General features: G+C 40.7%; 1 protein-coding gene across 2 annotated transcripts; it reads left to right on the forward strand.

Annotated features, from left to right (window-relative positions):
* The first annotated feature begins 8 nt into the window (after nt 1–8).
* Nucleotides 9–16,778, forward strand: LOC117328058 (baculoviral IAP repeat-containing protein 7-B-like). 2 transcript variants are annotated; one of them, XM_033885394.1, is made up of 7 exons: nt 9–80; nt 786–1,233; nt 1,478–1,612; nt 2,248–2,286; nt 2,760–2,866; nt 15,071–15,110; nt 15,579–16,778. In XM_033885394.1, exons 2-7 carry the CDS (start codon nt 801–803, stop codon nt 15,800–15,802), a joined length of 978 nt encoding a protein of 325 aa, XP_033741285.1. In that variant the 5' UTR covers nt 9–80; nt 786–800; the 3' UTR covers nt 15,803–16,778. The 2 variants fall into 2 exon arrangements, with proteins under 2 accessions (XP_033741285.1, XP_033741284.1); XM_033885393.1 differs by lacking the exon at nt 9–80 and having other exon boundaries at nt 91–1,233.
* Nucleotides 16,779–25,291: the final 8,513 nt, after the last annotated feature.

Here is a 25,291-nt window from a genome sequence, read left to right on the forward strand (position 1 = left end):
ATTTTTAACGATATCATGCCGTATATACATGTAAGTTAAAAAAATTTATGAAGTTTTAGTCTGAGTTACAGGATTTGCAAGTGAGTATGCGTCTGACATGTGTAATTTAAGTTGCTGTTGTTTATTATATAATATGACACTAATAAACATTCTTCATTTCAAGCATTCTTCATATAGTGTTATGATTAGATTGTTAGATTATATCAATTCAAACTTGTTTATCTTACTCGGTGTTTTTATCGTTTAATACGATACGTGTGCAGCTAGTTTTATGTTAGATTTATACACATAGTTAAAATGTCATTATAGAATGCTGGACCAGTGAGGTGTAAGGACGTACATAAACAAATCTTTTGTGTAAGGTACAACCGGGTCATTTCTATTAATTGATGAGGGATGTGGGCTATAACCTGGTCAATATACTAAAGTGATGAGGGTTGTGGGGCTATAACTTGGTCAATACACTAAATTGATGAGGGGTGAGGTGGTATAACTGGGCCAATCTACTTTTTTGCTGAGGGGTGTAAGGTATAAAATATCTGAAACCTGTATCAGTTAACTTAATTAATTAGGGGTGAGGTGGTATAACTGGGTTAATTTACTTCAATACTGAGGGGTGTAGTGTATAAAATAAATGAACCCTGTATCATTTCACTTAATTATTGAGGGGTGAGGTGGTATAACTGGGTTAATTCATTTCATTGATGACGAGTGTGGGTCTATCTTTTTGCTTCATAAATTTATCAATCCTATGATTCCTGTATTGTTTCATTATATAACTGCAGAATTGATACAAAGACATGAACATGGCCTCGTCATCGCATCCTCTAACTCTGACGGCACCACCATCGAATCCTCTAACTCTGACGACACCATCATCGAATCCTCTAACTCTGACGGCACTATCATCGAATCCTATAACTCTGACGGCCACATCATCGCTACCTATAACGCTGACAGCAGAAACGTGTTTCCCGGAAAATGACTTTTCCCATCAACTATCCAGGTTGTACAGTTTTAGGAAATTTCCAAATGAATATTATACCATATTTCTGACGAAGCTAGTAAACGCAGGATTCTACTACATCCTATATCAAGATTTAGTACGATGTTTCTCCTGTGGACTTGACTTACATGTGGCAGAGCTCACAGAACTGGACAACGTAGGTGAAATTCACCAGACACGGTCTCCTGGATGTGTATTTGTATTTAATCACAACAGGAAACAAAATGGTAAGAATTGTTTGCATTTGCAGTGAATATGTCTTTACTCTCTTGGACCCCTTATAAATACATGTATATTTTGTTTGAACCTGACAAGTACGTGGATATTGCTATTTTTTTAACAAGTATAAGAACGAAATTTAGATGTGACTATACTTATAGTATCAATTTAAATGAATAAATTATGGACTATTTATAACGGAATCTTACCATTGTAAAACGAATATGGATTTTTGCTCTTATTCATATGAAGACCTTGGAGCTGGTATGTCGAATGCAGCATTTCCGAATTTTTTCATTGGGGCAACACGACTGACAAGTTTGAAAAAATCAGGAATTCTTCCTTCTTCAGCAGTAGACCTAGCTAAGAACGGATTATTCTTCGATGGTATGTTCTGGTGGTTTGTTTAAATTTAATCAAGAGTGATACAGTTTCGTACTTTTAAAACAAATGCACGAGGTCTTTCTCAATGCAGTAAAACTTCTCAAACTCCTTCAGACCATGACAATAGTCCAACTGTCTATTGCTCTGTTTTTTCCTTTTTTTCATAAAACCGCCTACTTGGCGTGTCTGATCGGGAAAACTAAGTAGTAAAATGTCTTATTTGGAAGTAAACAGACAATCAAGTGTCAAATTTATAAAAACATTTTCCGGATACAACCAATAACATGTTTTTGTTTGCAAACTTTTGTGAGATATACGAACAGTTTGCAAACAACTTTCGTTTTCATACCACTATGAAATTAAAAACAAATGACATCAATGCATAATTATGACATTTATTGCACTTTTGTGTTATTGAACCTCCCAGATTTTGACATTTCTTTCGACCTGACTTAAGTTTCCTCCGCCGCCCCTTATAACAACGGTATTATTCTGTTTAACTACTAATTTGTAATGGAAGGGAAATAACTCTTGTGTGTTTTGTACAATTGTCAGCTGTTGTGTAAGTTCATTGAGATTTTTTTCGGACAGCAAACTAGCGTTAATTGGCACTTCGCCTTTGCTATGTTTTATTTCAGAAACAAGAAAAAAAGTGCGATGTTTTCATTGCGGAACAAGTGAGTATCCATTAAAAGCTGAAATAATGTGTTTCCATATTAGACAGCCCCTTCTTTGATTTTTTTGATGAACATGTATATACAAGAATGAAATGTATAGATGTCGAATGAATGGGCGTTTTAAATGCAGTGATATGACGTTAGATTCTGTGGACTTATACCCACTTGAAAAATGTTCCATATTGAAACGATACTTCAAGAAAAAAAAGTAGTTTACTTGTTGAGTAAAATTGTAAAGCGAATGGCTTTATTTAAAAATAAAAATGACCAAATCTATATATAAATAGTGTCAGTTGGCACAAGCCTAAACCTTACGACACAATTTGACTTGTGCTCATTTAATTAAAACTTTATCTACAATTTTATTTTATCTTACTAACACTACGGCATATTGTGTTGATGCATGCACAAATAACTGGAGTAAATGATTTTCATTATGTTGGTATTCATATGAGTTTTTAACATGTATGCAGAAGTACACCAACACAACAATCACCTGTGTATGTGCAGAGAACACGCTAGGAAGTCGCCAAATTGCACTTTCCTTCGACAAAACCCCACCAATGTATTAACAGATTGGGTAAGTCAATTAATTTTAGTTTAAACACTCGGCCCAATTGTTTATCAACAAGATATCTTAACTAGTTACACCGTACTGTAAACGTTCAAATTTCATTAATCAATATTCTATTTGTTAAGGTCAATAATGTATAATCTGAACAGATAAAACCTGTCACATATAGGGATGTATAAAGGACATCACCACCACTCGGGGGGTGATATAGGGACGTATAAAGGACATCACCACCACTCCGAGGGTGATATAGGGACGTATAAAGGACATCACCACCACTCCGAGGGTGATAAAGGGACGTATATAGGACATCACCAACACTCCGAGGGTGATATAGGGACGTATAAAGGACATCACCACCACTCCGAGGGTGATATAGGGACGTATACAGGACATCACCACCACTCCGAGGGTGACATAGGGACGTATACAGGACATCACCACTCCGAGGGTGATATAGGGACGTATAAAGGACATCACCACCACTCCGAGGGTGATATAGGGACGTATACAGGACATCACCACCACTCCGAGGGTGACATAGGGACGTATACAGGACATCACCACCATTCCGAGGGTGATATAGGGACGTATAAAGGACATCACCACCACTCCAAGGGTGATATAGGGACATATAAAGGACATCACCACCACTTCGAGGGTGATATAGGGATGTATAAAGGACATCACCACCACTCCGAGGGTGATATAAGGACGTTTATAGGACATCACCACCACTCCGAGGGTAATATAGGGATGTATAAAGGACATCAACACCACTCCGAGGGTGATATAGGGACATATACAGGACATCACCACCACTCCGAGGGTAATATAGGGACGTATAAAGGACATCACCACCACTACGAGGGTGATATAGGGACGTATAAAGGACATCACCACCACACCGAGGGTGATATAGGGACATATATAGGACATCACCACCACTCCGAGGGTAATATAGGGACGTATAAAGGACATAACCACCACTCCGAGGGTGATATAGGGACTATACAGGACATCACCACCACTCCGAGGGTGATATAGGGACGTATAAAGGACATCACCACCACTCCGAGGGTGATATAGGGACGTATACAGGACATCACCAACACTCCGGGGGTGATATAGGGACGTATAAAGGACATCACCACCACTCCGAGGGTAATATAGGGACGTATAAAGGACATCACCACCACTCCAAGGGTAATATAGGGACGTATACAGGACATCACCATTCCGAGGGTGATATAGGGACGTATAAAGGACATCACCACCACTCTGAGGGTGATATAGGGACGTATAAAGGACATCAACACCACTCCGAGGGTGATATAGGGACGTATACAGGACATCACCACCATTCCCAGGGTGATATAGGGACGTATACAGGACATCACCACCACTCCGAGGGTTATATAGGGACGTATACAGGACATTGCCACCACTCCGAGGGTGATATAGGGACGTATACAGGACATCACCACCACTCCGAGGGCGATATAGGGACGTATAAAGGACATCACCACCACTCCGAGGGTGATATAGGGACGTATACAGGACATCGCCACCATTCCCAGGGTGATATAGGGACGTATAAGGGACATCACCACCACTCTGAGGGTGATATAGGGACGTATACAGGACATCACCACCACTCTGAGGGTGATGTAGGGACGTATACAGGACATCACCACCACTCCGAGGGTGATATAGGGACGTATACAGGACATCACCACCACTCCGAGGGTAATATAGGGACGTATAAAGGACATCACCATTCCGAGGGTGATATAGGGACGTATAAAGGACATCACCACCACTCCGAGGGTGATATAGGGACATATACAGGACATCACCACCACTCCGAGGGTGATATAGGGACGTATACAGGACATCACCACCACTCCGAGGGTGATATAGGGACGTATACAGGACATCACCACCACTCCGAGGGTGATATAGGGACGTATACAGGACATCACCACCACTCCGAGGGTGATATAGGGACGCATAAAGGACACCACCACCACTCCGAGGGTGATATAGGGACATATTAAGGACATCACCACCACTCCGAGGGTGATATAGGGACGTATACAGGACATCACCAACACTCCGGGGGTGATATAGGGACGTATAAAGGACATCACCACCACTCCGAGGGTAATATAGACATCACCACCACTCCGAGGGTAATATAGGGACGTATACAGGACATCACCACCACTCCAAGGGTAATATAGGGACGTATACAGGACATCACCATTCCGAGGGTGATATAGGGACGTATAAAGGACATCACCACCACTCCGAGGGTGATATAGGGACGTATAAAGGACATCACCACCACTCCCAGGGGGATATAGGGACATATACAGGACATCACCAACACTCCGGGGGTGATATAGGGACGTATAAAGGACATCACCACCACTCCGAGGGTAATATAGGGACGTATAAAGGACATCACCACCACTCCAAGGGTAATATAGGGACGTATACAGGACATCACCATTCCGAGGGTGATATAGGGACGTATAAAGGACATCACCACCACTCTGAGGGTGATATAGGGACGTATAAAGGACATCACCACCACTCCGAGGGTGATATAGGGACGTATACAGGACATCACCAACACTCCGGGGGTGATATAGGGACGTATAAAGGACATCACCACCACTCCGAGGGTAATATAGGGACGTATAAAGGACATCACCACCACTCCAAGGGTAATATAGGGACGTATACAGGACATCACCATTCCGAGGGTGATATAGGGACGTATAAAGGACATCACCACCACTCCGAGGGTGATATAGGGACGTATAAAGGACATCACCACCACTCCGAGGGTGATATAGGGACATATACAGGACATCACCAACACTCCGGGGGTGATATAGGGACGTATAAAGGACATCACCACCACTCCGAGGGTAATATAGGGACGTATAAAGGACATCACCACCACTCCAAGGGTAATATAGGGACGTATACAGGACATCACCATTCCGAGGGTGATATAGGGACGTATAAAGGACATCACCACCACTCTGAGGGTGATATAGGGACGTATAAAGGACATCACCACCACTCCGAGGGTGATATAGGGACATATAAAGGACATCACCAACACTCCGGGGGTGATATAGGGACGTATAAAGGACATCACCACCACTCCGAGGGTAATATAGGGACGTATAAAGGACATCACCACCACTCCAAGGGTAATATAGGGACGTATACAGGACATCACCATTCCGAGGGTGATATAGGGACGTATAAAGGACATCACCACCACTCCGAGGGTGATATAGGGACGTATAAAGGACATCACCACCACTCCGAGGGTGATATAGGGACATATACAGGACATCACCAACACTCCGGGGGTGATATAGGGACGTATAAAGGACATCACCACCACTCCGAGGGTAATATAGGGACGTATAAAGGACATCACCACCACTCCAAGGGTAATATAGGGACGTATACAGGACATCACCATTCCGAGGGTGATATAGGGACGTATAAAGGACATCACCACCACTCTGAGGGTGATATAGGGACGTATAAAGGACATCACCACCACTCCGAGAGTGATATAGGGACATATACAGGACATCACCAACACTCCGAGGGTGATATAGGGACATATATAGGACATCACCACCACTCCGAGGGTAATATAGGGACGTATAAAGGACATCACCACCACTCCGAGGGTGATATAGGGACTATACAGGACATCACCACCACTCCGAGGGTGATATAGGGACGTATAAAGGACATCACCACCACTCCGAGGGTGATATAGGGACGTATACAGGACATCACCAACACTCCGGGGGTGGATATAGGGACGTATAAAGGACATCACCACCACTCCGAGGGTAATATAGGGACGTATAAAGGACATCACCACCACTCCAAGGGTAATATAGGGACGTATAAAGGACATCACCACCACTCCAAGGGTAATATAGGGACGTATACAGGACATCACCATTCCGAGGGTGATATAGGGACGTATAAAGGACATCACCACCACTCTGAGGGTGATATAGGGACGTATAAAGGACATCACCACCACTCCGAGGGTGATATAGGGACGTATACAGGACATCACCAACACTCCGGGGGTGATATAGGGACGTATAAAGGACATCACCACCACTCCGAGGGTAATATAGGGACGTATAAGGACATCACCACCACTCCAAGGGTAATATAGGGACGTATACAGGACATCACCATTCCGAGGGTGATATAGGGACGTATAAAGGACATCACCACCACTCTGAGGGTGATATAGGGACGTATAAAAGACATCACCACCACTCCGAGGGTGATATAGGGACATATACAGGACATCACCAACACTCCGAGGGTGATATAGGGACATATATAGGACATCACCACCACTCCGAGGGTAATATAGGGACGTATAAAGGACATCACCACCACTCCGAGGGTGATATAGGGACTATACAGGACATCACCACCACTCCGAGGGTGATATAGGGACGTATAAAGGACATCACCACCACTCCGAGGGTGATATAGGGACGTATACAGGACATCACCAACACTCCGGGGGTGGATATAGGGACGTATAAAGGACATCACCACCACTCCGAGGGTAATATAGGGATGTATAAAGGACATCACCACCACTCCAATGGTAATATAGGGAGGTATAAAGGACATCACCACCACTCCAAGGGTAATATAGGGACGTATACAGGACATCACCATTCCGAGGGTGATATAGGGACGTATAAAGGACATCACCACCACTCTGAGGGTGATATAGGGACGTATAAAGGACATCACCACCACTCCGAGGGTGATATAGGGACGTATACAGGACATCACCAACACTCCGGGGGTGATATAGGGACGTATAAAGGACATCACCACCACTCCGAGGGTAATATAGGGACGTATAAAGGACATCACCACCACTCCAAGGGTAATATAGGGACGTATACAGGACATCACCATTCCGAGGGTGATATAAGGACGTATAAAGGACATCACCACCACTCCGAGGGTGATATAGGGACGTATAAAGGACATCACCACCACTCCGAAGGTGATATAGGGACATATACAGGACATCACCAACACTCCGGGGGTGATATAGGGACGTATAAAGGACATCACCACCACTCCGAGGGTAATATAGGGACGTATAAAGGACATCACCACCACCCCAAGGGTAATATAGGGACGTATACAGGACATCACCATTCCGAGGGTGATATAGGGACGTATAAAGGACATCACCACCACTCTGAGGGTGATATAGGGACGTATAAAGGACATCACCACCACTCCGAGGGTGATATAGGGACATATACAGGACATCACCAACACTCCGGGGGTGGATATAGGGACGTATAAAGGACATCACCACCACTCCGAGGGTAATATAGGGATGTATAAAGGACATCACCACCACTCCAAGGGTAATATAGGGACGTATAAAGGACATCACCACCACTCCAAGGGTAATATAGGGACGTATACAGGACATCACCATTCCGAGGGTGATATAGGGACGTATAAAGGACATCACCACCACTCTGAGGGTGATATAGGGACGTATAAAGGACATCACCACCACTCCGAGGGTGATATAGGGACGTATACATGACATCACCAACACTCCGAGGGTGATATAGGGACGTATAAAGGACATCACCACCACTCCGAGGGTGATATAGGGACATATACAGGACATCACCAACACTCCGGGGGTGATATAGGGACGTATAAAGGACATCACCACCACTCCGAGGGTAATATAGGGACGTATAAAGGACATCACCACCACCCCAAGGGTAATATAGGGACGTATACAGGACATCACCATTCCGAGGGTGATATAGGGACGTATAAAGGACATCACCACCACTCTGAGGCTGATATAGGGACGTATAAAGGACATCACCACCACTCCGAGGGTGATATAAGGACATATACAGGACATCACCAACACTCCGGGGGTGGATATAGGGACGTATAAAGGACATCACCACCACTCCGAGGGTAATATAGGGATGTATAAAGGACATCACCACCACTCCAAGGGTAATATAGGGACGTATAAAGGACATCACCACCACTCCAAGGGTAATATAGGGACGTATACAGGACATCACCATTCCGAGGGTGATATAGGGACGTATAAAGGACATCACCACCACTCTGAGGGTGATATAGGGACGTATAAAGGACATCACCACCACTCCGAGGGTGATATAGGGACGTATACAGGACATCACCAACACTCCGGGGGTGATATAGGGACGTATAAAGGACATCACCACCACTCCGAGGGTAATATAGGGACGTATAAAGGACATCACCACCACTCCAAGGGTAATATAGGGACGTATACAGGACATCACCATTCCGAGGGTGATATAAGGACGTATAAAGGACATCACCACCACTCCGAGGGTGATATAGGGACGTATAAAGGACATCACCAACACTCCGGGGGTGATATAGGGACGTATAAAGGACATCACCACCACTCCGAGGGTAATATAGGGACGTATAAAGGACATCACCACCACTCCAAGGGTAATATAGGGACGTATACAGGACATCACCATTCCGAGGGTGATATAGGGACGTATAAAGGACATCACCACCACTCCGAGGGTGATATAGGGACGTATAAAGGACATCACCACCACTCCGAGGGTGATATAGGGACATATACAGGACATCACCAACACTCCGGGGGTGATATAGGGACGTATAAAGGACATCACCACCACTCCGAGGGTAATATAGGGACGTATAAAGGACATCACCACCACTCCAAGGGTAATATAGGGACGTATACAGGACATCACCATTCCGAGGGTGATATAGGGACGTATAAAGGACATCACCACCACTCTGAGGGTGATATAGGGACGTATAAAGGACATCACCACCACTCCGAGGGTGATATAGGGACGTATAAAGGACATCACCACCACTCTGAGGGTGATATAGGGACGTATAAAGGACATCACCACCACTCCGAGGGTAATATAGTGACGTATACAGGACATCACCACCACTCGGACATTGATATAGGGACGTATACAGGGCATCACCACCACTCCGAGGGTTATATAGGGACGTATAAAGGACATCACCACCACTCCGAGGGTTATATAGGGACGTATAAAGGACATCACCACCACTCTGAGGGTGATATAGGGACGTATAAAGGACATCACCACTCGGAGGGTGATATAGGGACGTATAAAGGACATCACCACCACTCCGAGGGTGATATAGGGACGTATACAGGACATCACCACCACTCCGAGGGTGATATAGGGATGTATGAAGGACATCACCACCACTCCGATGGTGATATAGGGATTATAAAGGACATCATCAACACTCCGAGGGTGATATAGGGACATATACAGGACATCACCACCACTCTGAGGGTGATATAGGGACGAATAAAGGACATCACCACCACTCCGAGGGTGATATAGGGACGTATACAGGACATCACCACCACTCCGAGGGTGATATAGGGACATATACAGGACATCACCACCACTCCGAGGGTGATATAGGGACGTATAAATGACAACACAACCACTCCGAGGGTGATATAGGGACGTATACAGGACATCACCACCACTCCGAGGGTGATATAGGGACGTATAAAGGACATCACCACCACTCCGAGGGTGATATAGGGACGTATAAAGGACATCACCACCACTCCGAGGGTGATATAGGGACGTATACAGGACATCACCACCACTCGGGCATTGATATAGGGACGTATACAGGACATCACCACAACTCCGAGGGTTATATAGGGACGTATAAAGGACATCACCACCACTCCGAGGGTGATATAGGGACGTATACAGGACATCACCACCACTCCGAGGGTGATATAGGGACGTATAAAGGACATCTCCACCACTCCGAGGGTGATATAGGGACGTATAAAGGACATAACCACCACTCCGAGGGTGATATAGGGACGAATACAGGACATCTCCACCACTCGGACATTGATATAGGGACGTATAAAGCACATCACCACCACTCCGAGGGTGATAAAGGGACGTATACAGGACATCACCACCACTCCGAGGGTGATATAGGGACATATATAGGACATCACTACCACTCGGAGGGTGATATAGTGACGTATACAGGACATCACCACCACTCGGACATTGATATAGGGACGTATACAGGGCATCACCACCACTCCGAGGGTTATATAGGGACGTATAAAGGACATCTTCACCACTCCGAGGGTTATATAGGGACGTATAAAGGACATCACCACCACTCTGAGGGTGATATAGGGACGTATAAAGGACATCACCACTCGGAGGGTGATATAGGGACGTATAAAGGACATCACCACCACTCCGAGGGTGATATAGGGACGTATACAGGACATCACCACCACTCCGAGGGTGATATAGGGATGTATAAAGGACATCACCACCACTCCGAGGGTGATATAGGGATTATAAAGGACATCATCAACACTCCGAGGGTGATATAGGGACATATACAGGACATCACCACCACTCTGAGGGTGATATAGGGACGAATAAAGGACATCACCACCACTCCGAGGGTGATATAGGGACGTATACAGGACATCACCACCACTCCGAGGGTGATATAGGGACATATACAGGACATCACCACCACTCCGAGGGTGATATAGGGACGTATAAATGACAACACAACCACTCCGAGGGTGATATAGGGACGTATACAGGACATCACCACCACTCCGAGGGTGATATAGGGACGTATAAAGGACATCACCACCACTCCGAGGGTGATATAGGGACGTATAAAGGACATCAGCACCACTCCGAGGGTGATATAGGGACGTATACAGGACATCACCACCACTCGGGCATTGATATAGGGACGTATACAGGACATCACCACAACTCCGAGGATTATATAGGGACGTATAAAGGACATCACCACCACTCCGAGGGTGATATAGGGACGTATACAGGACATCACCACCACTCCGAGGGTGATATAGTGACGTATAAAGGACATCTCCACCACTCCGAGGGTGATATAGGGACGTATAAAGGACATAACCACCACTCCGAGGGTGATATAGGGACGAATACAGGACATCACCACCACTCGGACATTGATATAGGGACGTATAAAGCACATCACCACCACTCCGAGGGTGATATAGGGACGTATACAGGACATCACCACCACTCCGAGGGTGATATAGGGACATATATCGGACATCACTACCACTCGGAGGGTGATATAGTGACGTATACAGGACATCACCACCACTCGGACATTGATATAGGGACGTATACAGGGCATCACCACCACTCCGAGGGTTATATAGGGACGTATAAAGGACATCACCACCACTCCGAGGGTTATATAGGGACGTATAAAGGACATCACCACCACTCTGAGGGTGATATAGGGACGTATAAAGGACATCACCACTCGGAGGGTGATATAGGGACGTATAAAGGACATCACCACCACTCCGAGGGTGATATAGGGACGTATACAGGACATCACCACCACTCCGAGGGTGATATAGGGATGTATAAAGGACATCACCACCACTCCGAGGGTGATATAGGGATTATAAAGGACATCATCAACACTCCGAGGGTGATATAGGGACATATACAGGACATCACCACCACTCTGAGGGTGATATAGGGACGAATAAAGGACATCACCACCACTCCGAGGGTGATATAGGGACGTATACAGGACATCACCACCACTCCGAGGGTGATATAGGGACATATACAGGACATCACCACCACTCCGAGGGTGATATAGGGACGTATAAATGACAACACCACTACTCCGAGGGTGATATAGGGACGTATACAGGACATCACCACCACTCCGAGGGTGTTATAGGGACGTATAAAGGACATCACCACCACTCCGAGGGTGATATAGGGACGTATAAAGGACATCAGCACCACTCCGAGGGTGATATAGGGACTATACAGGACGTCACCACCACTCCGAGGGTGATATAGGGACGTATACAGCACATCACCACCACTCCGAGGGTGATATAGGGACATATATAGGACATCACCACCACTCCGAGGGTGATATAGCGACGTATACAGGACATCACCACCACTCGGAGGGTGATATAGGGACGTATACAGGACATCACCACCACTCCGAGGGTGATATAGGGACGTATAAAGGACATCACCACCACTCGGAGGGTGATATAGGGACGTATACAGGACATCACCACCACTCCGAGGGTGATATAGGGACATATTAAGGACATCACCACCACTCCGAGGGTAATATAGGGACGTATACAGGACATCACCACCACTCCGAGGGTGATATAGGGACGTATACAGGACATCACCACCATTCCAAGGGTGATATAGGGACGTATACAGGACATCACCACCACTCCGAGGGTGATATAGGGACGTATAAAGGACATCACCACCACTCCGAGGGTGATATAGGGACGTATAAAGGACATCACCACCACTCCGAGGGTTATATAGGGACGTATACAGGACATCACCACCACTCGGGCATTGATATAGGGACGTATACAGGACATCACCACCACTCAGAGGGTTATATAGGGACGTATAAAGGACATCACCACCACTCTGAGGGTGATATAGGGACGTATAAAGGACATCACCACTCGGAGGGTGATATAGGGACGTGTAAAGGACATCACCACCACTCCGAGGGTGATATAGGGACGTATACAGGACATCACCACCACTCCGAGGGTTATATAGGGACGTATAAAGGACATCACCACCACTCCGAGGGTGATATAGGGATGTATAAAGGACATCACCAACACTCCGAGGGTGATATAGGGACATATACCGGACATCACCACCACTCCGAGGGTGATATAGGGACATATACAGGACATCACCACCACTCTGAGGGTGATATAGGGACATATATAGGACATCACCACCACTCCGAGGGTGATATAGGGACGTATAAAGGACATCACCACCACTCCGAGGGTGATATAGGGATTATAAAGGACATCACCAACACCCCGAGGGTGATATAGGGACGTATAAAGGACATCACCACCATTCCGAGGGTGATATAGGGACGTATACAGGACATCACCACCACTCCTAGGGTGATATAAGGACATATATAGGACATCACCACCACTCCGAGGGTAATATAGGGACGTATACAGGACATCACCACCACTCCGAGGGTAATATAGGGACGTATACAGGACATCACCACCACTCCGAGGGTGATATAGGGACGTATACAGGACATCACCACCACTCCGAGGGTGATATAGGGACGTATAAAGCCATCACCACCACTCCGAGGGTGATATAGATACAGATTTAAAATTTCTCTTCCGTTCTCTGTCATGATGGCAACTCCTCATATTTCAGAGCCTATGTGTGGATACAAAGAAACCTATATATACAACTGAACCATCTTTTATATTGTTTTTTACTCAGTGATATCCCATTGAAATTGATATCTTTTTTTTTTGCTTTTTTGTAAGAAAAGGCAAATCGACGAAAATTTGATAATCTAGTGTGTTATAGCCTACATTAGTCGAATTAAATCCATGGCCATCCCCTTCTAACCACCACCAAAATTGAAAATACGTTTTATTTAAAAGACAGTGTTATTGTGTGGAGGTGAGAGTAGTCTTTCTTAAGTCCGGGATAAATAATGCAAACGGTGCATGACCTGACATGTAGCAGAGACCTAAATGACGGTTATCCATACTTTACAATACATAAGCAATGTGATTTGATAATTATCTGGTTATAGAATTTATTCATTTACAATTACCCGATACTTTTAAATATTATGTGCAACACCCTTATCGGGTATGAGGAGACATTCTAATGAGTCCTTTTAAACATTGATAGCATCTTATTAAAAAGCGAGAATGTTTTGAAATAATATATATCGGTGTCACTTGAACTTACTATTCGTCTCATTCGTACAAAGTACTTTTTCTGTGGTCAAAGATTAATATTCATAACAATGTTATCAAAAGTCGATTTTGTTCTTCTTGTATATAACTTGTGATAATATAAATATGGCAGATAAATACGTCTAATTCGTGTAAAAATTGAAAAGTAAACGTTAATTATTTATTTTTCTCAGAAAGTCGACGGACCTATGGAAAATGCAGACACTGAAATACGTAAGTTTTTCACAGAGTTATCTTAAGATGCTTTGTGATATAAACATTAAAACATATCATTGAAACAGTTTAAGAAACTTTGCGATTCGAGTTTATAATTGAATATCATTTTTATACTGATACAATGTAGGTTCTTTTGTGAAATAATATCTACCTATCAGTGATAACCATAGGGTATTTTTCAAACTAGTATTATACATAGCTAAACGGTTTTTTTTGGCTTAGCGAAAACAAAGTCGAGTTACAGCTAACATGCGTTTGGAGAAAAAAAGAAATTTGTGACCGATCATTTTTGTAGTGGGACCATTCTTAAATTGCAAAGACATGTCTTTAGTTGTCCCTTTTTGTAGATATAATTTAGTTAGGAACTGATTTGAGATTAGGACATGAAGCTATTTAGTATAAATCCAGAAACTGACTACGATGATGGTCGCCGGTAACCATTTATACCCTGTTTGTTTACTACAGGTCCTCCGTCCAGTAGAGATATAATGCTAGAAAGAGCAGCATGTAATAAAAGGCTGATTTGTGTTATATGTCAACAAAATGAGAAGAATGCTACCTTTCTGCCCTGTCATCACTCGTGTCTGTGTAAGGGTTGCCTACTGAAGATAAAGCCACGTCATTGTCTCGTGTGCAAACTAGCAATTGACAATGTGTTCTTTTTCCAGTTGGAGAGCTTATCAACATAGTCATGCTACAACTGCGATAAAGAGAAAATATACCCGATTTAAACCACGAGGAAGTATCGCTTATTTGAAAAAGAAATCCTTCGTATCACTGATGAGGTTTGGAAGGACAAAAAAAAAAGTTGTATGATTATGTTTGATTTATTTTCGCTAAATTGTATCAAACTGTTGAAAGACGCGAATAGCGTGCGTGTCTTCATTCAAAATTAATAAGGCCAATGTGAAAAACTCGCAGGTGCCCGGCTCTCTTCTGCTTCAGAGGTTTAAATACGCTTGTGCGATATTACAGCTTCAAACACACAAAGGCCATGGACTGTTGTTAATGTTATACAATGCTAGTCCAAGAAGAATCGAGTGATATGAAGTATCTTAACATGATAAAGATAACTAAATTTGACTACATTGTCTCTTTATTACTATCACAATGTGAAAATCGTTCCTGAATGATAGTGACAGTTATTCTCATTAACGTAAAACGTTATTTTGGAAAACTAATAACTACACCATTTCCTGGAATACTTCATAGATATTTACGTTGGTTGAAGTATCAAAGTAAACGAAAGGAAGAGATATATTTGATACAGTTAATATAACAAGTATCTTCAAATATTTGAAAGGACAGAATGGCACAAAAGAGTTCCTCTTGGAAATATTTAATTACTTCTAAGCTTCGTCTTTGTGCAATTAGTGTATTTCAAGACACTGTTGAATATAGTTATTCTGCATTTTCAAACAAAAGAAAGGTACATATTTGTTTTACGAAATTTGTTTTTACATTGTTGTCACTTAAGCTACTATTGCTATTTACAAATGTTTGAACATTTACAAAAGGTTTTTCCTTTGCATGATATATTTTTCATGTTTGTTCCTTATTTTATAAGATTATATTTATAATTGTTTTTGAATTGTTGAATGCAATAACGTTTGCATGTGAATTAATGTCTGTTATTATTGATGAATAAACCATTGCAGAAAAATATATCAATTTGTATTCATTTTTTAATGTTTTATCATATACTGCCATGATGAACCAGCGATCAATGTATAACTGCAAACAAAGTTATGTAAACTTATATTAATCGCGCGTGTTGGTTCTGAGCGCGGAATGATTCTTACAGCAGGTGTACTACTGAGAATCGTTGCAATTTGATCCTTCCGACACGAATGTAATACATACACATGGACTGGATAGTGGCTGACTAACAAAATACGTCACGTAAAGTTAGCACAAAGAAACTAGAGCAATCAAGTATACAAAGAGCAACTACATCTTCTACAAAGATGTTGCACTGTACACACGATAATTCACAATTAAGTGAAATACCCTATGGCTTTGCGACATTTTTAAACACGTTTTTTTTTAAGATAAGGGAAGCGTTTAAAAAGGTATCATAGTAGCAAAGGACTTATCTCACACTATACGTTTCAAACTAGGGAATTCATTACAAACATTGAGATGTTCACTTCTCTGTGAGGAGTATTTACTCAATAAGATACTGCTTGTAAAATGATTCCAATAGTTTTTAACCAGGAAATAAGTTACATCTGTCAAGGAAAAAGCCTTTTCCGTTACAGTAAATGACAAAGTATACATGAAAGAGACACAGTAAGAATAATATCTTTACTGTTAAACGTGCATCTATTCTGCATAGAACAGAAAACAGTTTCGATAACTTAATGTTTAAAATTTTCGACGTAAGGCCAAACATACTAAGAGCAATATCTGATCAATTGCGTCGTGGAAAATTTTGAATAAGCTTTGCACTCATATGATGAACAGTTTAAATGCATTCGGTCTCTGAGAGTGAATACAAGAGTTCATAGCTAAAGAAACTATCTGGCAATACAATTGTTTTATACTATTTTGCACTTATTAAAGGGTTAATTCCTGTTTCAATAAATTACAATTAGGCAAGGCAAAACATTGACCTAGTAGCTTGTGAGCATTCTCATTGACACTTGGACAGCCTGATCTGAACTTCCATGTGTGTGTAGTCTTTGAAAAGACACTTTTCCTTTAAAAAAAAAAAAAACACGTTGGACTTGGATACGTTGTAAGTGATTCGCCATTTACAACTTTAGTTAAAGCAAATGTCCATGAGACAGTCCAAACCACGTTTACACAGACACAGAAGGGTAATATCATCTGCTGGACTTGGACAAGTAACATATATATCATGTTTAAATAAAGAGTACTGTGAAGCACATATTTCACCCAGTAAATCTTTTATAAAAACTGTATATAGCCAGAGAGAAGTAATTCTCCTTGATGCGTACGTTGGCATATTTTGAACCAGTTTTATGTAAAATTAGATTAGAAAAAAGCGACTTAATGATATACATATTCTTTGACTTTAGCCATAAAGTTTAAAAACCTCTGCATTGATTGTGTCTTCAAAGTTAGCATCAAAGTTACCAAAAAAGAACTGAGAGTAAATTTTTCAAGATATTAACCCCGAAGTATGGCTCGAAGAGCATGGTCTCTAACTACATTTCCATCAAAGTTAATTTCAGCACCAACAGCGCCAGCGCTCTTCTACAATGGTGAGTTTCTAATGTAATCATCAAAACTATCCCGGTAAATATCAACAGAGGTATTCCACTTATATGAGACTCGCGTGAGTATGATATACGTTTCCATGGAAACAGGAGTATCAATTCGTAGCTCACACAGCAAAGGTCTGTGGTTCGAAACATCGAGAAAGTCGCGATCAAGTATAGCGCAATTCTCGACGAGGTCAGCTTTAAATGAACTGATGATGTGGTTTATAAGAGACGACAACCATTCCTCCGAACATATGTCGTCTGTTGCCAGCGCGCATAACTGATGCCGGTAAATGCATTCTGGAGCAACCGACCCACGCTAGATTTGATAATCAGGGATGCGTGGACCTCTCAGGCGAGCATTGCAATATCCCATAAGAATGACGGATCCTTCAGAGGGAATGTGGCGCAAAGATCATTCGGGTTTTTAACATAATCCGTGAAGGTATGCATCCCATATCGAGAAGTGGGAAGATAAACTTGAAATCAAAATAAAGTCGCCGTCCATACCAGGTTTGATTATGTCGATCCAATCGTCATTAGACTTCACAACAGACACTCAATCGTTGAGTCTCCTGTGCCACATAAAGGCAACACCGCCTTTACAAGATCTTTGATCCACAAGTTGGGGCAAAGAAAAGACCGAGATAGCTGTCTTTATGGATACTAAAAAACAGGTGCTGACCTTCTTCAAAAGCCAGTGCTCCGCTTTTCCACAAATATCTGCGTGTTCCCTGTTTAATGCATCATGTAGGTGAGAATCAGCCGACATCATGCCTACTACGTTCCACGACATCAACCGAATGTTCATTGACATAGGGAGGCAAAACCCCAGCAGACTCCAAACAATGTGTCATGTAATAAACGTGTTAGATGTGTTCAAACTCACTTTCTCTTTGGGAGATATTTTGTTCAGTTATGCGATATTAAGTGAAGCGTGGTCGATCTCACTATCTCATTGGGAGATGTTTTGTCTGCTTGATCGATACAAAGTTAGACTTGGTCGAACTCGCTACCTCTTTGGGAGATATTTTGTTTGCCCTTGTGATATTAAGTAAGACGTGGTCAAACTCACGATCTAATTGGGACATATTTTGATTGGTTATGCGATATTAACTGAAGCGTGGTCGATCTCAAAATCTCATTGGGTGATATTTTGTTTGGTTGTGCGATAGTTAGCCATGTTCGAACCCTCGATCTCATTGGGTGTTCCATGTAAATCTTTGTTCTTGTCGTACTTTCCTCTCGATTTTTTAGTTAGAATTCCAATTTACTTACATGTCAGTTAGATTAGAAAAAATGAATAACATGGAGTGCAGGGACACAGTTCAATGCGCCAACAAAGAAGGAAATTACAACAGCATGATACAATATCCGAATAAAAGTCCATGCATATATAAGGAAATGTCTAGACATATTGGGTCCTTTAATATATGGTTTATAATGTACAATAACCACACCTAATGATATTTGTCTACATCGGAAGACATGGGCTTTTACTATAATATATACTAATACTATAATAGTTTAAAAACTCAATATAAGAGTTACTTCCCTTTACTCATCTGTCTCATGTATCACAAGGACAGCCAATAGAGCATCCCAAAAAATAAAAATAAAATATGAGAAAATATAATTGTTCTTTTACCTTTGACAGGGATATTAAATAGTCAACGGCACCTGTCTGATCATCCTTATGGAATAATGTGACCATCCAAGGACACATTAAATAATTAGATTTTATGTCAGGCGGGCGTGCTGACATTTAAGGATATTGCAGTTGCTTAAATTGTTTGTAGGATGCAACTAGTGTGTTAGAATTCATGTTCAATATTCTTGTTTTTTCGTTCTCATCCACATATGCGGTCTGTTTTGTTTCCTTGTTTTTAGTGTAGGGCATAAATGTAGGCACATCTGATATAAAAATCAAAGTCGTACTGTGTTTGTCAAAATATTCGTAAATCTATTGGAAGAAGCAAAGAATATCGGCAAGCTTTTCCATTTGTATTACTTATGATTTATGCTCTTTGGCATGGAACGTCGAATAAAGTGTCAAAATAAATCCCTTTGGAAGTAAACCAGTTTAAAAAGAAAGAAAAAAGTCAAGATCTTCATATTTTTATGTAGCAGATTTAAAGCATAATCCTTAAATATGCCGAACCAGTATCTATAGCTTAACACTATCATGTCCACAGTGCAATTGTGGGACATTTCCATCAGGAGCCTATTAAGACATCAATGCATTTCGTTTTCATGTTGTATTTAATAACATACATGATTTACCTTATATACGCCCGATGTAACCCATTTACACATTTATGTAAAAGATGTTAGAGTCGGGTTTATTATATAAAGACTAATGAATATTTTATGGGGTTTTGAAGAAAATAGGAAAGATTTGTGATGGTATGATTTCTAGTATCGGTATCGGCATGAATTTCTTGTACAGAAGATTATACATTCATTTCTTACCTAGCTACAGATCCAGTGAACGACTCTCGCCGACTTGCTCGAGTTAATATAATGCAATCGCTTACTTGTTGGGACGATTATTCATTTACATGTGTATATTGATATTTTATTACATACACATGTATATTAGCAGTATAATTCATTTCAAGCAATTAAAAAACTGTAACGGATTGGTAGAGTCAGTCTCTCGTTGAATTGCTCGAGTTAATATTTTATTAGTTGGTATTTTATGGTGTCTGTTAAAGATGGATAACATAGCATAATAATTCATTTCTAGCAATCAAAAATATTTCGAACACAAGCTTTCAATATATCAATGTGGCATGGCCGGCACATCCTCAACATAGAATATCCTTGAACATAAGTCAGTTTCGGAAGTGATTAATGAAATCCTTACTAGAGAGAACATAAACCGCGGCTTTAAAGGTAATTTTTTTTATTAAAATGATCCTTGTTTACATTCGACAGTTGATGGAGATGACACAAGTTGAGGATGGCTCCTGCATCTATAAGATAGAATTACACCCATACTTACCCTATCCATACGTTACTTATGTCGGATTTCCATCGCCTGCCATAGCCTCGTAATCACCTGTAAAACGCAAATATAAGGTGAGATGGCCCCTAACGTATAGATCACATCAACGTAAAGATAAGTTGAGATGGCCCTCAAAGTATAGATCACACCCAAAGCTCACTCTATCACAGGTCTGTAGATGGAAATGTGAAATACTACTTTTCTAATTTGCAAAATATGTTGCTAACTCTTCTACGGTTCCAGTGTATGATTACTGATTTGAAGACTGCAAATCCATTCATTCTACCTCGGAATGCATGCTAGTAACGTACCCATTGTGTCACTCATGTGTGATTAATAATTTGTTTACCAAAATACACATATGGTATTTCCAAATATGTAATAATACATTTCACCAGCAATGTTGTATTCAGCTATTTAAATGCGCATGTCCGTAAATACGTCGGTCGACGATAGGCAGACTATTTTTATGTAAATGCCAACAGGTTGGTGAGGTCTCGTGACAGTCAGGTGAGCGACATCGGTAGACCTTCATCTCTGAATTTCAGAGAAAGAGAGGGATCATATAAAAAGACGTTAAAGTCAAACTTGGATACAGTGTATGATGTCACGGTTTTTAAGGGTCTCTAGAGTCGTCAGAGAAATTCTGTTTGGGGTACATCAATTATGCAAGCCTCAGATAGGTGAGTAGAATCAAACTGCAGTTGTTTAATTGCTTCACATTTAATCAGTTTATACAGCTTCCAAAACGTCATAGTTATTGTATGCAGCCGAAACCATGATGTTTTTAAAATATGTTTTAATATGCTTTACTTAGTGGAACTGCAAATTGAAATTACGAGTTTGACTTCATAATGAAAATGACTCGATATTTAGCAGACGTAATTCTGTCATTTATTTTTGTTTTCTCTTGATTATCTGCTATCATGACAACCTATTTATTTGTTTATGTTCTGACAAACATTAAATTGAACACGGCCAACAAAGAATAGCCTACAAACTACACTTGGACAACAAAATGTGATCTACAGATCTACGCTTAGTTAACATGGACCACAAAGTGTAAACTAAAAAGCTACACTTAGTTAACACGGACAACAAAATGTAAACTAAAAATCTACACATTAATTTACACGTGTACGTAGAAAACACTGTCGTTGTTATAAGTCAACAGAGAAACATAACGATGCAATTTTTGTTCGGCGAGTACAAGTAATGCCATAATAAATATATACCTATACTTTGTTATGTTGTTTGATTCGGACGACATTTCCCGCATAACAAAATATCTAACCGTAAAAACAGGTCATGTACTGTGAGAATTGTGAAGCCGGTATCTATGTTCAGTTAAGAGGATTATTATCACTGACGCCAAACGTGCGCCGTTTAAACATGTTTGGAAACCGAACCAACAGTCGATTATCTGTAATAAAACAACACCATTACTTAATAAACATGTTTGGAAACCGAACCAATAGCCGATTATCTGTAATAAAACTACACTATTACTTAATACACATGTTTGGAAACCGAACCAACAGCCGATTATCTGTAATAAAACAACACCATTACTTAATTGATATCTATTTAACATGATATCTATATAACATGATATCTATCTGACATAAAATCGATTTAACATGAGATCTATTTAACAAGATATCTATTAAATATGATATATATCTTAAATGATATCTATTTAACAGAATATATGTTTAATAATGTGTTTATTATACAAGAAAGATTTGTAATTGGCATGATATCTTTGTAACAGAATATGCTTTAAAGGCTATCTTTTTAAAAAGACAGATATACATTAATGATATTCATTTAAGATGATGTCTATTAAACATAACATACATTTAACAGTATAGATATCAATTAGAATATTCGTTTAATATTTTATCTATTAAACATGACATAAATTTATCAGGATAGATATCCATTAAGATATTCATTTAACATGATATCTATTAAACATGACATAGATTTCACAGAATATCTAGTTAACGTTATAAAATATTCACATGAAAACATTCTAATAGACGAAGAGACGTTGCCATAGGTATGTCTTGGTTACAATTATATGGTCATACATGGTCGATCCTTCATGCTATATTACGTTTATCATGCATGGTAAACCCTTACTCAATATTTAGAATGTTAACATCTTTGATAACATAATTGATTGTGTTTATATGCTTTCCATAGTCTAGATATGCGTACACGGTTTTGAGATCCGTTCTTCCTCTCGTGTCTGCCTATATTATTATGCTATAAACAGTTTCTGTATTGTCTGTTGTTATGCTTTTGCCGGAAGTCTTATCAATCGTACCGAGAGCCAATCTTCAGTTACCGGTTGTCTGATCAATCGTACCGAAAGCCATGTTTCTGTTACCGGAAGTCTTATCAATCGAACCGAGAGTCAAGTTTCAGTTACCGGAAGTCATGCTTCAGGGTTTGTCATAGGAACTCTTGCCTCATTCACATAGACATCGACACATGTGATCAGATTCCAAAATAAGATTTCTCTTAATCTCTATAACATCACGCCGCTTCGATATTTACTGATAACGTTTTCAACAGTGACATCTCTCTATAAATATGTATGATGAGCGTTAGGATTTAAATAATTATGCTGCCTAATCTCAATATTGTTAAAATTGCAAAATCGATTCGATATCTTATGTGGGTTTCCCAATAACACGATATACGTACGGCGAGTCTATTGCAGTTAATAAAACATGAAATACCAGGAAGGTGTCACCATTCTTATTCTCAACTAGAGAGCATGGATCTGGATTTTACTTTTATTTAAAAGGAGGCTGCCACCGAACAACGAAGCAACGGAGCTTGCTCTCCTTGAACACCAGGTTCTTTTATTTCACGATATTCGTGACAGAAGTAGGCTACTGACGAGAAAATTAACGACTCAGAGTATCCAGATATGCAAGCTGTTGATAACAACAAGGGAGTTTATATGTCCGTCTCACGATCTCATTTCAGAATACTTTACTTATCTGTGTGATAAGTCAGATGTGTTCGAGTGATTTAGATATGAATAGTAGACCCAGTGTTATCACCCTAGTGCTTGTTTTGAGAATGGATTTTGGACATTTCTTAATTCATCGCTTTTTTCATTATTGCAGGAAGCACCGAAAACCTGTCTGCAATTACTTTCTGACTCAAGACGAGGATTCAAAAATGGTCCTTTGTTGGTGAGTTATACTAATAGACGAGTATTTTTTAAATGGTTTCTTTGGTGATTAAACTAAATAGATGAGATGTAAAAATCGTTCTCTATTGGTCAGTAATCTTAATAGACAAAGACTTCATTCGTAAGTAAACTTTATAGTCGAGGATTTAAAAAAAATAGTCATCTATTGATGAAAAACATATAGACAAATATTTAAAAATGGCTCTCTATTGGTGAGTAAACGTATATACGAAGGTTTAAAAATGGCTCTCTATTGGTGAGTAAACGTATAGACAGGGGTTGTTGGTGGGCAATCTTAATAGATAAGGACTTCATTGGTGAATAAAACTAGATGAGGATTTGAAAATGGTAATCTATTGATAAGTAATGTTTCTAGAGCAGGGTTTGAACGTGGTTCTCTATTGGTAAGTAAAGTTTATAGAGCAGGGTTTGAAAGTGGTTCTCTATTGGCGAGTATGTTTAATAGATTTTATTTGAAACATTGTTCTTCGTTAACATGTAAATATGACTATCGTATATGCAACAAAAACAGAATGATATATGGAAAAATATATATCTCATAAATAAGTATTATTATTACATTCAGCTTAGTTACTGTAGAATCATGCATAATTTAATTACTATCTATATCAATATATCAAAACATATTGGTGTGAACATGCATAATCGATATAAGATTCCAATGTTAAGTTCATTTATTTAGTGACACTTCAATCACCCC

This window comes from Pecten maximus, chromosome 5 (genome assembly GCF_902652985.1).
Source record: "Pecten maximus chromosome 5, xPecMax1.1, whole genome shotgun sequence".
Taxonomy (NCBI): Eukaryota; Metazoa; Mollusca; class Bivalvia; order Pectinida; family Pectinidae; genus Pecten; species Pecten maximus.

Excerpts from the sequence above, each read along its gene's own strand:
- LOC117328058 (XM_033885394.1), top strand. The coding sequence starts at position 801 with ATGAACATGGCCTCGTCATCGCATCCTCTAACTCTGACGGCACCACCA. Across the intron at positions 1,613-2,247 it reads GAACGGATTATTCTTCGATG|AAACAAGAAAAAAAGTGCGA; the intron begins GTATGTTCTGGT and ends GTTTTATTTCAG. Across the intron at positions 15,111-15,578 it reads AAATGCAGACACTGAAATAC|GTCCTCCGTCCAGTAGAGAT; the intron begins GTAAGTTTTTCA and ends TGTTTACTACAG.